Genomic DNA, 14,676 nt, shown 5'->3' with positions numbered 1-14,676 from the left:
TGGACAAATATTAATATAAATTTGATGCTATTATTATTTTTTTGTCATGATGACAGGTGAGGCTCTGCCTCACCTGCCTCCCCTGACCGCACGTCACTGCGTCACGTGGTAGGGTCTATTAAACATCAGGCCACATAAAAATAACCAATCGACAGGCTCAAATGAGATGAATGACAGTTGAAAGGAAAAAAAAAAACACTGCTCTCGAACTAACTTGCTTAAGACATTTCTGTTCAACAAACTGACATCATCATAGTGGAAATGGATTATATTCAACATTTTACCATTCTTGAACAACATTTTAGAACTAATTTATTTTTTAATAACTACTTAATTTGTCTGCTGCTGTATTTATATCTTAACTATTTATTTATTTATTAATAATGTAGTGTTTTTTTCCCTTTGGGTTACACCTTCCTCCTTCTAAAAGGTTTAGATGTCCTCATCTAACTCTGTGTGTCTTGGACTGGGGCTTTTTGGAAGGTGTACAGTCTTTGTGTTTTAAAGAACTACCAGCAGTTCTTGGACTAAGATCAAGTTTTATGACCATGCCATGATGTACAATAGTCACCGGTTGGTCTACGGAATGGCCAGGTTTGTCATAAGTCAAGCGAATGACTGGTTTGCGTTGTCGTTGTGAATGTCTAGTCATGTTGTCAGTTCTAGCACTCTGCTCGAAAGGTAATGTAGCTTCTGGTTCTTCTTCTAGATCATTGTCACTGTTTTCTGATTCTTCTAAATCATTGTCACTGTTTTCTGATTCTTCTACATCATTGTCATTGTTTTCTGGTTCTAAATCATTGTGTGATTGTCTTTCTGGACTGTCTGACTCACTTGCTTCACTTTCAATGACCTCCGAGTCCTCCTCTTGAATTTCATTGATCTGGTTGGTGTGTATACAAAACACGTCTCTCAACTTCGTCCATATCAAATGAATGGGGCTCAGGTGCCACTTCCCACTCTGACTCAGAATCATTGTAGTCACCAGTCACTATTGGTTGTTTAAGTCTCTGGTGCATGTTCTTGCTTCTTGACCTAGTCGCAGGCCTCTTTACTACTTTCTCTGTCTTATCCTGGACATCCGGCAGCCTCACCAGATAACCAATTGGCAAGAGATGGTCTCTGTGAAGGGTTTTGTTAGTTCCAGAACCACTTTCTGGTTTCACTTCATACACGGGTAAGTTAGGTAGCTGTCTGACAATGATATATGGAGTAGATCTCCACCTATCTTGGAGTTTGTGCTTCCCGGTCAAGCCAAGATTTCTCAACAAGACTCTGTCTCCTTCTGCCAATGGCTGACCTCTCACACGTCGATCATAGTTAGCCTTGTTTCGGAGATGATTTTTGTCTGCAGCTTCTGTCGCAAGCTTGTAAGCTCTCTTGAGGTCTTGTCTCAACTTCTCCACATATTGCAAATGATTGGATTCGGCATTTTCACCTTGAGTGACATTGAAACAAAGGTCAACAGGCAAACGTGCTTCCCTCCCAAACATTAAAAAATATGGAGAGTACCCAGTTGCATCGTTCTTCGTACAGTTATACGCATGTACCAACTGACTGATGTGTTGACTCCATTTGTGTTTTTTCTCGCTCTGCAGAGTACCCAATATTGATAAGAGTGTTCTGTTGAATCGCTCTGGTTGTGCGTCACCCTGCGGATGGTAAGAAGACGTTCGTGACTTTTTAATACCAAGACTTGAAAGGAGCTGTTTTATAATTCTACTCTCGAAGTCTCTACCCTGATCTGAATGAAAACGTGTTGGCAGACCATAATGAACAAAATATTTTTCCCAGAGAACCTTTGCTACCGTCATGGCTTTCTGATCCCTTGTGGGAAAAGCTTGTGCATACCGGGTGTAATGGTCTGTAACAACGAGTACATTTGTTGTCCCTTTACTGTCTAGCTCAATCTGAAGAAAATCAATGCAGATAAGATCTAATGGACCAGTACTAGTGATCTTATTCAGAGTAGCAGAACGTTGGGGAAGCTGTTTTCTAGAGATACATCTTCCACATGTTTTTACATATTGTTCCACTTCATTTGCCATATGTGGCCAATAGAACCGGTCTTTTAGAAGCTCTAATGTTCTTTCTATTCCTAAATGACCGCATTCATCATGAAGAAATCTTAAAACCATGGATTTGAACCTCTGAGGTAAAACGAGTTGTTTAACCTCTTTGTCAGTCACTGTTTGTTTGACTCTGTACAGTACCCCATCTTGAAGCTGGAGCTTGGATGCTTCTCGACAAATCAAAGTAACATCAGGGGAGCCATGTTTGGTTGCAGCTGGTACTTTACCAGCTCCAATGGCAGTTTTAACTGGTCCTATGTCAGGATCCAAATCCTGGGCAACTTTGATTTCTTGTGGCGTGAGCTGATCAATGGTGTTCCCATCAACCGGGCAGAAACACCACTTTTGTAACCCGAGTGTCAATGCTGCCCCGCGTTCCGCTCCCACCTCTGACCAGGCTGGGATGCGAACCCGCGCGCCGCGACAAATCTAGTCGGCAGGCAAGGACGTTAACCACTGCGCCAATAAAGCTCGAGCCGACGGCGCAGCCGTTAGCGTCCTTACATGAAGGGATCGGCGGGGAGGTTTCCACGTGCTACAACGGATACACTGTGTGTGTACCCGTTACATTTGTAAATGCTAACACCCCCACACCACCGTTAAAGCACAACAAGTTCCTTAGTCATGAAAGAAGCTCCTACCTGTTGACAAATGAGCAGAGAGCCAGCGCCCCAGGTCAGAGTATCCACGGAACAAAGCCAAGCGATCACACATTAATCCTATGACAGACTCTGGGGTGGCCCGGAAATGTCCGGCTCTTATAGGCACATGCCACGTGAGAACAGAGATGGCCAGCCCCTGCTCTCAGGAGACACACTGCCTGCCCAAAAATGATAATCTTAACATGTTTTTGCTCAACCTCTTAAGGAGATGAGTCTCGTGTCCAAAAATGATTGGTCTACTCATTGTACTTTCTCAGCAGCAGATGGTCTGTATCAGGTATCATAGTTACCATAGTTACGAGCTAAACAGCGTCAAAGTGGCGAGCATAACCTGATAAGAAGTTGTACAGTCAGTCCAAAAGACTTTATACACAGCAAAAGCAGCAATACACAGTCTGTGACTCTCAAAGGCAGTTATTGTTATATTTGTGGATCCAGTTCGGGTCACAAAAAGGTCTTAAAAAGGTCACAAGTGTTTTTCTCCCTTCAGTATATAAACCAATCCATTGTGATAAAATAACAAAATTGCAATAACTGCATTAACCATCAAAGTGAAGTCTAACTGTAACTGTAGTCTTGAAACAAATCTGAATCAGGAAAAACACTGCAATAAAATAATGCAAACTGGTTAAACTTGAGAGTAGCTCAGATCTGTCATGACAGAACATTACTCCTCACAACAGAGTTTGCGCTAGACTTTTTCGTTGTCTGTCATTTTGACACACAGGGTCATAAAAATCCGGTCATAATCTATTTTTACCCGTCACTTAAATTTTTAAAATGATGATAATGACATTGTGGTGACCCTTTGTTTGGCATAATTCACCTTCCGTACTTGTGTGTCCATTTGGCCGAGCGCGTTACCGGCTACGACAGTCACGTGACAGAGACACTTAAAAGCCGCGCGCGGTCCCCTCACTATCCACTCGCTCTCGCTATATGATTGGCCGAAGAGTCGAAATGCTCTCCCGTGAAATGCCTGTTTAAAAATGTTCCCGTTGTTACTTCTTGCGTTCGCTTATAAGTGCCCATTTAAAAAGGAAAAGCGATGGATGATACTACACACAGAGCGTATTATTAACAAATGTTAAAGTTGTATAATCATATAGCGAAAATAAGGAACGTCACTGACAAGCGCAGGCCCCCGCGAGTGGATAGTGAGGGGAATAGGATAGTGCGCCTACAGCTAACAAGACTCTTAACATTGTATACCGCTTCAACATATTCAATAGTATTTAGTTTTCATTCATTTTAAGTTAATATTCTGTCCGAACAAGCTTAACAGAGAATCCACACCGTGCCATCACACATCAAGCAGATGAATATGTAACTTTTTCTCCGCAGTGACAAAAACAGCTGACTGTGGCTCCAGTAGGTAGGTAGCCGACCATATGTAGCATATGGAACAATGAAATTAACAGTTCATCTGCTGTGACCTGAACGTAGTCTCACGCTTTCCTCCTGGTGCGCAAGGACTTGAATTGCGTGCCTGCTTGTGCAGTCCCTGTTTTTTCACCTCTTTTATCAACACCATCGTCGTTTTGGGGCTTTTTGAAGAAACTTCGGACACTCAGTTGCCTTGACATTTTTCAGAGTAAGGCTAACGACGTCATGCATCAAGAGAGACAATAGCTAATTAATATGCTCGCTCGTCTCCTACGACAAAAAAAAGGGTTAGGAAAAATGGACTCACTTTTCACCGTTTTCCTGCATGGAGGACCAAATATCAGATCACGAAGGTACGACGGATGGCTGGATTGCAGCGGTTCGTCGGAAAAGCATTTATGATCATATTTCTGCTGGAATGAGAGTGTGTTCCTGTCATCTCTACTCTTGTAAGTTGAACGCTTTATCCACTTTTGGTTTCAATACGTTTTTGTTTTTTTACACCGTTGTGTAAATCTGCCTCGGTAGCAATTCTCGCCTACTACGACTCACCTACCTGTTGTGTTCCTAGGTAAACCTGCTGACAACACATCCCGATTGGTCACCATCTCTCTTCTTGGATCATTTGACAAAGAAAATTTGTTCAATGGAGTGGTTCCATTTGTCCTGTGTCGGACTCAAAACAAGCCCCTGCAGCAGACGCCATCTGGGTCTGCCCTTCTCGTCGATGAACTGCGGGCTTTTAATTTGTGAAAATGCAAGAACTTTAATGCACATATTTATTCTGCCTGGCTATTTAACTATGACCAGTGACTTTTTTTTTTTTTTTTTTTTTAAACCACTTTGACAAAGACACGTTTCATTGTAATGTTGAATTTATATATTCTATTATTATTTTTAAATTATAATATTCTTATTTGCACTTATGTAGACTTTAGACTGTCAATTCAAATAGTGTTGGAAAAGTTGCAATACCTAAAATAGAAATGCAAGAACTGTAAAGTACATATTTATACACCTTTATTTACCTAAGGCCACTGGATGTTTTTTAACTGCTTTGAAAAATACAGGTTTTGTTGTGATCTTGTATTTATATAGTATATAGCTTTTTATAATGTATTATGTATTGTAATATTTGCTGCCCCCTGCCAGAGTGTCGGCCATTTTGTACTAAAAGGATTTTAAACTGTCAGTTCAAATACTGTGTTGGAGACTAGTACTTGCAATACTTAAAATGGAAATGCAAGAACTTTAAAGCACATATTTATCCTGTCTGGCAATTTACCCAAGGCCGGTAAATAGTGTTTTAAACTGCTTTGACAAAGACACGTTTATTGTGATCTTGTATTTGTGTATTACTTATAATTATATAATATTTGCTGCCACCGTCAGAGGGTGGCCTTGTTTGCACTAATTTAAAGATTTTAAACTGTCAATTCAAATATCGTATTGGAGAAATTGCATTACTTGAAATAAATCTATTGCAACTTATCAGTCCCAGTTCTTGTCTACAACACTGTCCAAAAATTGTCAATGCATATTCCAAATAGAATAACAAAATTAAGTCACCTGACTTTGTAATTATTACACCTGTTTATTATGAAGACCTGAAGTAAACAACAAGCAGTTACAGTTTGTCAAGAAGTTGTCCAAGTCATGTTTTGGTATTCATATTTTATTGACTTTTCACAACAACACTTGGGATCGTGTTTGTAAGAGCAGAGCAAACTGAAGTTTCAGCGTGCACTCTTCGCCTTTCCAAACTCTCATAACGCTCCGATGTGGTGCGCTTGACCTCAGAATAACCCAAGAAGAGATATGGTGACCAATCGGGATGTGTTGTCAGCATTTCATATGCAGGTTTTCCTAGTAACACAACAGGTAGGTGAGGAGGAGGAGAAGGTTAGCATTGCTACCGAGGCAGATTTACACAACAGTAAAAAAAACAAAAAAAAACGTATTGAAACCAAAACGGATAAATCGTTCAACTTACAAGAGTAGAGATAAGGGGAATACACTCTCATTCCAGCAGAAATATGATCAAGAGAAATGCTTTTCCAACGAACCGCTGCGCCCCAGCCATCCGTCGTGCCTTCGTGATCTGATATTTGGTCCTCCATGCAGGAAAACGGTGAAAAGTGAGTCCAGTTTTCCTCGCCCTTTTTTTAGTCGTAGGAGAAGCTGTTGCACCCGGTAACACAACAATACACACCCATAATTTCTTTCTAAAACACCGAAAGAGTTAGCTTAGCACGACCACACGTTACAATCCGCATTGAGTCTACCGGCCCGGAAGTGAATCATATTGCCAGCATGGAGGCGCGTCCAAACAATGACGTAGTACGTCCCATTCCCTATTGGATAGCTTGCTGACGAGTTGCTCCTTAATACATATAGACTAATCCAAGTTGTGGTGGCCTCTAGTGGTTGCCGCCTTAGTAGCAGCCCAGCGTCACTCAATATATTGAAGGGCGAAACATTTGACAATACTGTACGCCGTAACTGAAAAGTTATTGACAAAATAAGGTTAATAGTACAAATTAGGCCACGTTACTACCAGCAAATCATGTTGCTTTGCCCTGAAGAACAGCTAGTTTTTAGTGAGCTATCAAGAATGACTGTCAAAAGCCAAGAATAAAATATAAAACCGTTTTTACTCTTAGGCTGTATTGGGACCATGGAAAAAGTACTTAGAAAATGAATTTCATTCCACTTCGCTAGATCAATGCGTTGAATGCATTTTTGTGTCAACCAGCCAGTGGGAAGCCATAGCAGACTTCTGGCGGCTATGGAACTTCCCAAACTGCGTTGGAAGCCTTGATGTTAACATTATCATAAAAGCACTAACCTGTGCTTTATTCTTCATGTACTTGAAATCTGACACGTAGATAAATCACAGACTCACTGCTAGCATATGTACACAATAAATGAAGAAATGCAGCAACCAAAAATACAACATAAAGTGATAAAAAGCTGGCAGTGATTGGCCGACTGAGTCACCGCTTCGTGTGGCCATTCGATTCCGAACACACGCATAGTTGTCTCGATGATTCTTCCATTTTTTTATTCAATCGCTAGGTGACCTCCTGCCCCGTATTTTCAGCAATTTCCTCACACGAATTGCTAGCCATTTGGCAATCTTCATAATGTCTTGACGAGACATTGTAGACTCTCGTCAGCTTGGTCCATTTTTTTAGCGTGTCGCAAAATCATGTTTGACAATGACGGTGATTTGCACTGAACCGGAAACAACGGTCTGAACGGACCAATCACAGCCCATTTCCACCATGTCATATGCGTCGACGTGACGCGAAAGTCACAGAATTCTGGAGGTGCACGTCAGGGTACGGTGGAGGGTCGTAAATCGGGGCTTCCTTGACGGCGCAGGTCTGACGTGGAAGCATAACTCGGCCTTTAGTAGGATCCTATTCATAGGGGGTTTTTTTTCTCAAAGGTGTGTGAATGTGTTTCCAATCCCAAAAAGGCGAGTTTCGAGCACGTTAAGTTTTCAGGAAATGATGAGAGAGGGACGATCTGCTACTCCCCTGACCTGAGTGACGTCATACTGTGAGGGCCCGTTCAGTCCTGCATGCAGGCTTAGTTATTATTAAGGCCCGAGCCCTATTTGGTTCTAGAGCCCTATTGTAAAGAAAAGGATTATTATGATTTATCATTAGTAGGGCCCGAGCACAGAGTGATGAGAGAGCCTTATTGTAATGCAAAGAAATATTATCATTCTTTCTTTGGGGTAAATGAAAATGGACAAATTGGACATGCTCCAAAACTCACCATTATTTGCAGATACATGCAGCTTGGGGTAAATTTAGATAATTTTGTGACCTTGCGAAAGCTGTAACAAAATGGCTCAACATAGCCCCCTTGAATTTTTCAAAAAGCTCTCTCCTAAGAGGTTTTTTTAACATAGAGCGATGAAAATTGGGGAGTCGAAACTTTGTGCAAAACTGCACCAAAAAGCCCATATCACAAACCCAACAGGAATTTGTGTATTTTGGATTGAATGGGGGTGAGGGGGGGGGTCGATTTACAGGGTGCACATTTGAGGCAATGGTGCCTAGAGAGTTAGTAGGATCCTCCTCAAATTTGGTGAGCCATTTCAAGAGACAAATGAGATCCAAAGTTATCAAAATGGTGAGTTTTCATTTGGGCCTGACCTGGGCGGGGTGCCAAATGCAGCCCTTTATTCTTTGGCAACACGTCAAATTCAGTAAACGACTAATGAGTCCCTGTTTTACAGTAAGGTTCAGTCCTTTTCATATCTGGCATGTACCAAAGGTATCCCAGCCTAAACATGACTACATTGAAATGTTACCCATTAGGCCTGGCGCCACCTGCCGGGAACAGGTAATGCCCTTTTTTTTACTAGACAGGCTCCACCTTCAAGGAGAAAATGGTGACTTTTCATGATGCGTGCCATCCGAGTTGCGCCAAATTGCGAGGGCCCTTTCAGTGTGCCCACAGGACTTGTTTATTATTATTATAATTATAATTACCACAATGTTAAATAGATTATGAAAATGTGAATCGACCAAATACATAAATGGTAAAATGGGAGCATCAGTGCAATATGTAATATTTTTCAGGACAGACCTGGGACATTTAATGGAGACACCAGTGAAGGTAATGTGGACAGCAGCTCTTCCTATGTAGATTTATTCTGAGAAATTGTTAAAAAGTAAATTTCAGATGATTGTTCAAATGCAGTTTGAATTATTGTATTTGTTCTTTTGACATACTGTATGAGTTATTTCTCTTCTTTCCATATGTGTAGCCATGGCTGCACTGCTGTCAATGGTGCAGCGCTACTTTCCCAGAGCAAAGCTGATGGAGTCAAGTCATGAGGTGGCAATAAATATACCCCAGGAAGACTACAAGATCAGGCGCATGGCTGTCTTCCTGTCTGAACTGAATCAGAATCTCAGCACATTTGGAATTACCAGCTATGGCTTGTCTGACAGTAAACTAGAGGATGTAAGCAAATCTTTGCCTTCATGAAAACAATTTTGCTGGTGTTGTACACATGCCAAAGTGACAGGTAGACCATTAAAAATTTGACATTTTCCTGACTAATATTGCGATTTAGTTTGGACAAAAACTGTAGGACAAGTAACCGTTTGAAATTGCTATTTTTTTCCCTTAAAAAAAATGCATTTTTGGGCAAACAGTATTTTTTTGCGTGTGAAATGAAATCGAGCATGCGTCACGTGAGAATTCCAGTTGTTTTGGTGTTTGAACAATGTTGATGAGTAAACGGTTTCAGATGGGCGGCGCGTCGGAGAAACGTCATTTAAAAAAAAAAAAATAGATTGTAGCGTTTGCATTACTTGAAAAGCTATCATCAATTATACAGTATTTCCAGACTGTAATAATGCCAAGACAATGGCATGTGGATGTACAAAAGCAACACCCATATTTACAGATGTGCTTGCCAGGACTATATTATTGTTTTTTACTGACTGCCAGGTTCTTTCTAAGTTGCATTGCCTGTGGGCAAGGGTGCTCCGGCAAAATTTCACAAGATAATGTATACATTGTTGTTCCCACCAGTTTTTGCCAGTTATGATTTATATTTTGGATTTTATTGTAAATTGTGGCTTTAATGTATAATTTGAAAATAATTTTGCTGTTACTGACTGTTAGGATACTGCTTTTAAGTTTTTCTTTTACAAAATACTGCAATGATTATAATGCACTTGCTGCTTGATACTGACTAGCAGCGGAATAGAAGTGGCATTCCTAAGCAGAGCAAAAACGCTTACTGTCCTATATCGTCCCAATCCCTGCCCCATATGTGGCGACAGCATCAGGGAACGGTAACAACAGTGTGCAAGCCATGGTGTCCGTCGTGCTGATTTTTTTGATTATTACAGTGTATCACAAAAGTGAGTACATCCAGGCCCGGAGTGACTAATCGGGAGCTTCTGGACGATTCCCAAAGGGCCGGCCGGCCAGATGGGCCGGTCCGGGTTTTATTAAAAAAAAAAAAAAATTACACAGTTATAATTTTTTGTTTGGTATTTATTTATGACAGTGTCACTGAGTATAACTTACATTCTGTTACCGCTGTCCCTGTGGGCCGTCTTAAAAAAATATATTAAAAATATATATATATATATATACAGTTTTTTTTCCCCAGACTCAACCTCACGTGTGCAGACGAAAAATACAGCGTGCAGCTCCGCCCCCTAATTGTAGCCTGTATTGAGCCAAATTAGCTGCTATCTCGGTGCTCGGATGGATAAAAAGAGCAAGGGTGGCGCTGAAAAATAAGAATTAAAAAGAGAAAAGCACTCGTGAAAGAATCGGCAAAATGCGCGAAAATAGCCAATTTTTTTCATGCAACGACCTTGCTGCCTCAAACTACAGAGGATTACAACGAAAATGGTAAGGCCAGATGGCGAATAAAATGCAACTTGCACCGTGTGATACGACAACATGTAATTGTGGAAACTTTGGCTTCTTGTAGCACCTCACAAGGTATATGTAGGAGCAAGCATTAGCCATAATGAACACACCACAGGTGTAGAGCTGGAAGGTAGGATTGCCATGTCGTTCAGCGAGTGAACATTAGAATTAATATAATCAATTACGTGGCGTTTTTAAAGTGGAAATAGAAAATGGATAATAGTATCATTAGAAGTTGTTACAATGTGCAATACGTATTCTTTATTTTTCATATTGTTATGTTGCTATGTTTGTTTTATCTGTAAGCACTCGTTAATATTTGATGTTGCAGAAAAGGTCTTATTTTGTAATTTATTTTAGGGCTGTCAAAATGATCGCGTTAAAGGGCGGTAATTCATTTTTTAAGTTAATCACGTTAAAATATTTGACGCAATTAACGCACATGCCCTGCTCAGACAGATTTAAATGACAGTACAATGACATGCCCACTTGTTAATTGTGTTTTATGGAGTTTTGCCGCCCTCTGCTGGCGCTTGGGTGCGACTGATTTCATAGGCTTCAGCACCCATGAGCATTGTGTAAGTAATTATTGACATCAACAATGGCGGGCTACTAGTTTATTTTTTGATTGAAAATTTTACAAATTGTATTAAAATGAAAACATTAAGAGGGGTCTTAATATAAAATGTCTATAACTTGTACTAACATTTATCTTTTAAGAACTACAAGCCTTTCTATCCATGGATCGCGTTAACAGAATGTTAATAATGTTAATGCCATCTTGTTGATTTATTTTTATAATAAACAAATACAGTCCTTATGTATCGTATGTTGAATGTATATATCCATCTTGTGTCTTATCTTTCCATTCCAACAATAATTTACAGAAAAATACGGCATATTTTATAGATGGTTTGAATTGCGATTAATTACGATTAATTTTTAAGCTGTAATTAACTCGATTAAAAATTTTAATCTTTTGACAGCCCTAATTTATTTTTCAAATGTATCTTTTAATATAGTTTTTTTTAAATCCATTTTTAAATTTGTTCAAAATATGTTTTGTTGCACTTGTTAAAATAAAGCCACCTTGTTAAACAACCATTACCTGCACTGAATTGGAATACACAGAATTACAGTACACGGCTTTAGAGAACACTGAACTTAACACGTGTATGCATAATGACATTATTTTAAATGAGTGGGCCGGTCTGAGGCATGAAATTCCAGGGCCGAAAATGAGTCCCACTCCGGCCCTGAGTACATCCCTCGCATTTCTGCAGATATTTAAATATGTTTTCATGGGACAACACTGACAAAGTGACACTTTGAGACAATGAAAAGTAGTCGGTGTGCAGCTTATATAATAGTTAATTTATTTTCCCTTTAAAATAACTCAAAATATAACCATTACTATCTAATCCCCTGGCAACAAAAGTGAGTACAACCCTTAGAAACTACGTACCTCCCTAAATGTCCAAATTGAGTACTGCTTGTCATTTTCCCTCCAAAATGTCATGTGACTCGTTACAGGAGTGCTGTCAGCATTGCTGCAGAGATTGAAGAGGTTGGGGGTCAGCCTGGTGGTGCGTAGACCATACGCAGCACTCTTCATCAAATTGGTGTGCATGGCTGTCACTCCACAAGGAAGCCTCTTCTGAAGACGGTACACAAGAAAGCCCGCAAACAGTTTGCTGAAGACATGTCAACAAAGCGCATGGATTAGAGGAAACCATGTCCTATGGTCTGATGAGACGGGTGGGCTTTCTTGTGGCTCCCTCCTAGGGTCGTGCGACGCCCTGGACCGGTGCTCGGCTTGCAGTGACCTGTCTGACGATCCTTGTGGGGGGTTTGCGGATGTGCCCGGTGATGCTTACTTTTAGTGGTCCCTAACGTCGACCAATGACCATGGGCGGAGCAGGCTTTTGCACCAGCAGGGGCCTGGCCCCCCCGGCCCCCCCTTAAATATCGTGTATGCCAATGGCATGCATTCCTCTGAACCCAACAGTAACTATAGGAGTTGGTACAGGCTTGCCCCCTGTGACACTGCCCCTTGTCAGTTTGGGCGCCTGGAGCGCTGTGGTATGTCGGCTCCTGCGTCCGCCTGGAGTTTGGTGAAGGCGAGGGCTGACCGGCTGCTTGCCCCTTATGTTGAGCATCCTCTGACTGGAAGCTGATGCCATCTCACTGGCAGTTCTGCTTACCTGTTCCATGATGACATGGGTGATCAGGCGTTGCGTCTTCGGAGCTCGGCTCTTTGTCCTCCACGGGGGGCTCGTTGCCGGCTCCCCTGATGTTTTCCATGCTGGAGGTGCTGCACGGCGTGTATGCAGCTGGACTGGCCTCATCAGCCTGCTTCGGCACCGACGAGCACTATTTTTTCGACTCCGGCGGACCGCTTCTGGTTTTTCAATTCCTGTTTCGGCTGACTTTGTGAGGGAACTCCATGCAAGTTGGTGAGTTCTTGCGACTCTCTCACTGCTCTCTGCTGCTGGCTGTGCTCTGGCGGCCATGCATGATTTGGCTCCTGGCGGCTTGGACCGCATGGCGGGTGTTGGCTGTGCCATTGCGTCCCTTATCATCCCCTAAGGAGTATCTTCATCTTGTTGTGCAGTGCCCTCAGCCTCTGCTGCATGCATTAGTAATTTCCTGGCTCACTTCATTTTGGCCCTCTCAGCGCTCTTGCCGAGGGTGGTTTTGATGCCTCTGCGTTGGGCTTCAGCGGTGCGGCCTTGCGTGTGTCCACCCCTACCTCGTGCAGGACTCATAGCCGGGTGTAACATGCTCATTCACCCCCGGCTGGGGCTGCCCGGAGACGCTCCGTGGCGTTCCGGTTGTACCCGGCCATCCTTTTGGCTCTGCCACAGTCTATTGCGGCCCGTACGGCCAGGCAACAGCTGTTCGTCCGGGCGCCACTCCTGCAGGTGGTCGTGTGGGTCCTTCTGCTGCGTTTCGTCCTCCTCGTTCGGCGCGCCTTTCCCCTGATGGGGGCTATGGTCCCCGGTGGGCCTCCTGGCATTGGGCTAATTCATTTTGTGACCCCGCCCATGTGCCTCTACGTCAGGCACAGGCGGTTTGGAGCCGCCGGTCCCCCAGGCCCCCTCACGGCCGGGGTGCAGGACAGCGGCCAGTGGGCTGGCCGTCGGTTGTTTTTTCCCAACGGCAGTTCAGTTCCTGGGCTGCTCTTGTTTCTAGTTGCTCTTGTGATATCCACCTTTAACCACGGGTCCGTGCTCCTGTTCCACGCTGGCCCCCTGTGGCCCACCAGGTCAGGGTGGCTACGGTCACGGGCCCGGTGACGGCTCTTGTTCTGGACCTGGTGCCGTCTTCTCCTAGCCATCGAGCCTGTGGCTCCTCGGGCTTGGCCCCGGGGTTTTTATCTTCCTGGTTCCGGAGGGGACCGGCGGTTTCGACTGATTGTATTTTGAATTTGATTGGGTCGTTCTACATCCACCCTCAAGGTCTATGTTGCCTCGATCGCCGCTCCTCATGCCAGGGTCTCTGGTGGCTCTGCAAGGAGCCATAGCCTGGTTCTTCAGGGGGGCCCTGAGGCTCCGCACCCACAGGTGTCCTCGTGCCCCAGTTTGGGATATGCGGTCGGTGCTCAACTGTTTGTGCAACCCCCCTTATGGCCTCTGGCTGCGGCCGACCCTCAGTGGGTGGCACACAAGTAGCCATTCCTGCTGACCATTGCCTCTGGGCGGCATGTCGGCGTATTGCTCGCGATCTCAGTTGGCCCGTCATACATGTTTTGGCACTCTGAGGGCTCGGGTGTCGCGCTGTGGCCTAACATTGCCTTTGTGCCCAAGGTGTTGAGTGGCTTGTATTGCGATCAACCTTTACACCTTGCTTATTTCTGCCCCCGCCTGCGGAAGGCGATGGCAGGCCGGAGCTGTTGTGCCCGGTCAAGGCCTTGGGGCTTTACGGTTACTCTATAACAGGTTTTTGTTGGTCTTCACGACTTTTTGCCTGCGATGGGGTTTGTGGCAGGGGATCTAACCTCTCCAGGCAGCGCCTCCCTCATTGGCTCGCGGATCCAATTGTCACTCTTGTCAGACGCCCCCTGCTGTCTAGGGTGCACTGTCATTCTGCCAGGGGCTTTGCTGCATCCTGGGCTGCCTTTTTGGAGTGAC

General features: G+C 43.4%; 1 protein-coding gene across 1 annotated transcript in view; it reads left to right on the top strand.

Annotated features, from left to right (window-relative positions):
• The window catches only part of LOC130912457 (phospholipid-transporting ATPase ABCA1-like), a 235,362-nt gene that overhangs the window by 89,144 nt on the left and 131,542 nt on the right, over positions 1-14,676 (top strand). The window contains exons 17-19 of the mRNA XM_057830569.1: positions 2,211-2,370; positions 8,910-9,109; positions 10,466-10,522. Coding sequence (XP_057686552.1) covers positions 2,211-2,370; positions 8,910-9,109; positions 10,466-10,522 — 417 coding nt within the window. The remainder of the gene's footprint in view (positions 1-2,210; positions 2,371-8,909; positions 9,110-10,465; positions 10,523-14,676) is intronic.

Source organism: Corythoichthys intestinalis, chromosome 1 (assembly GCF_030265065.1).
Source record: "Corythoichthys intestinalis isolate RoL2023-P3 chromosome 1, ASM3026506v1, whole genome shotgun sequence".
In the NCBI taxonomy this organism is placed as follows: domain Eukaryota; kingdom Metazoa; phylum Chordata; class Actinopteri; order Syngnathiformes; family Syngnathidae; genus Corythoichthys; species Corythoichthys intestinalis.
Note: the sequence above shows the minus strand (reverse complement) of the source record. Positions and strands in the feature narration are given on the sequence as shown.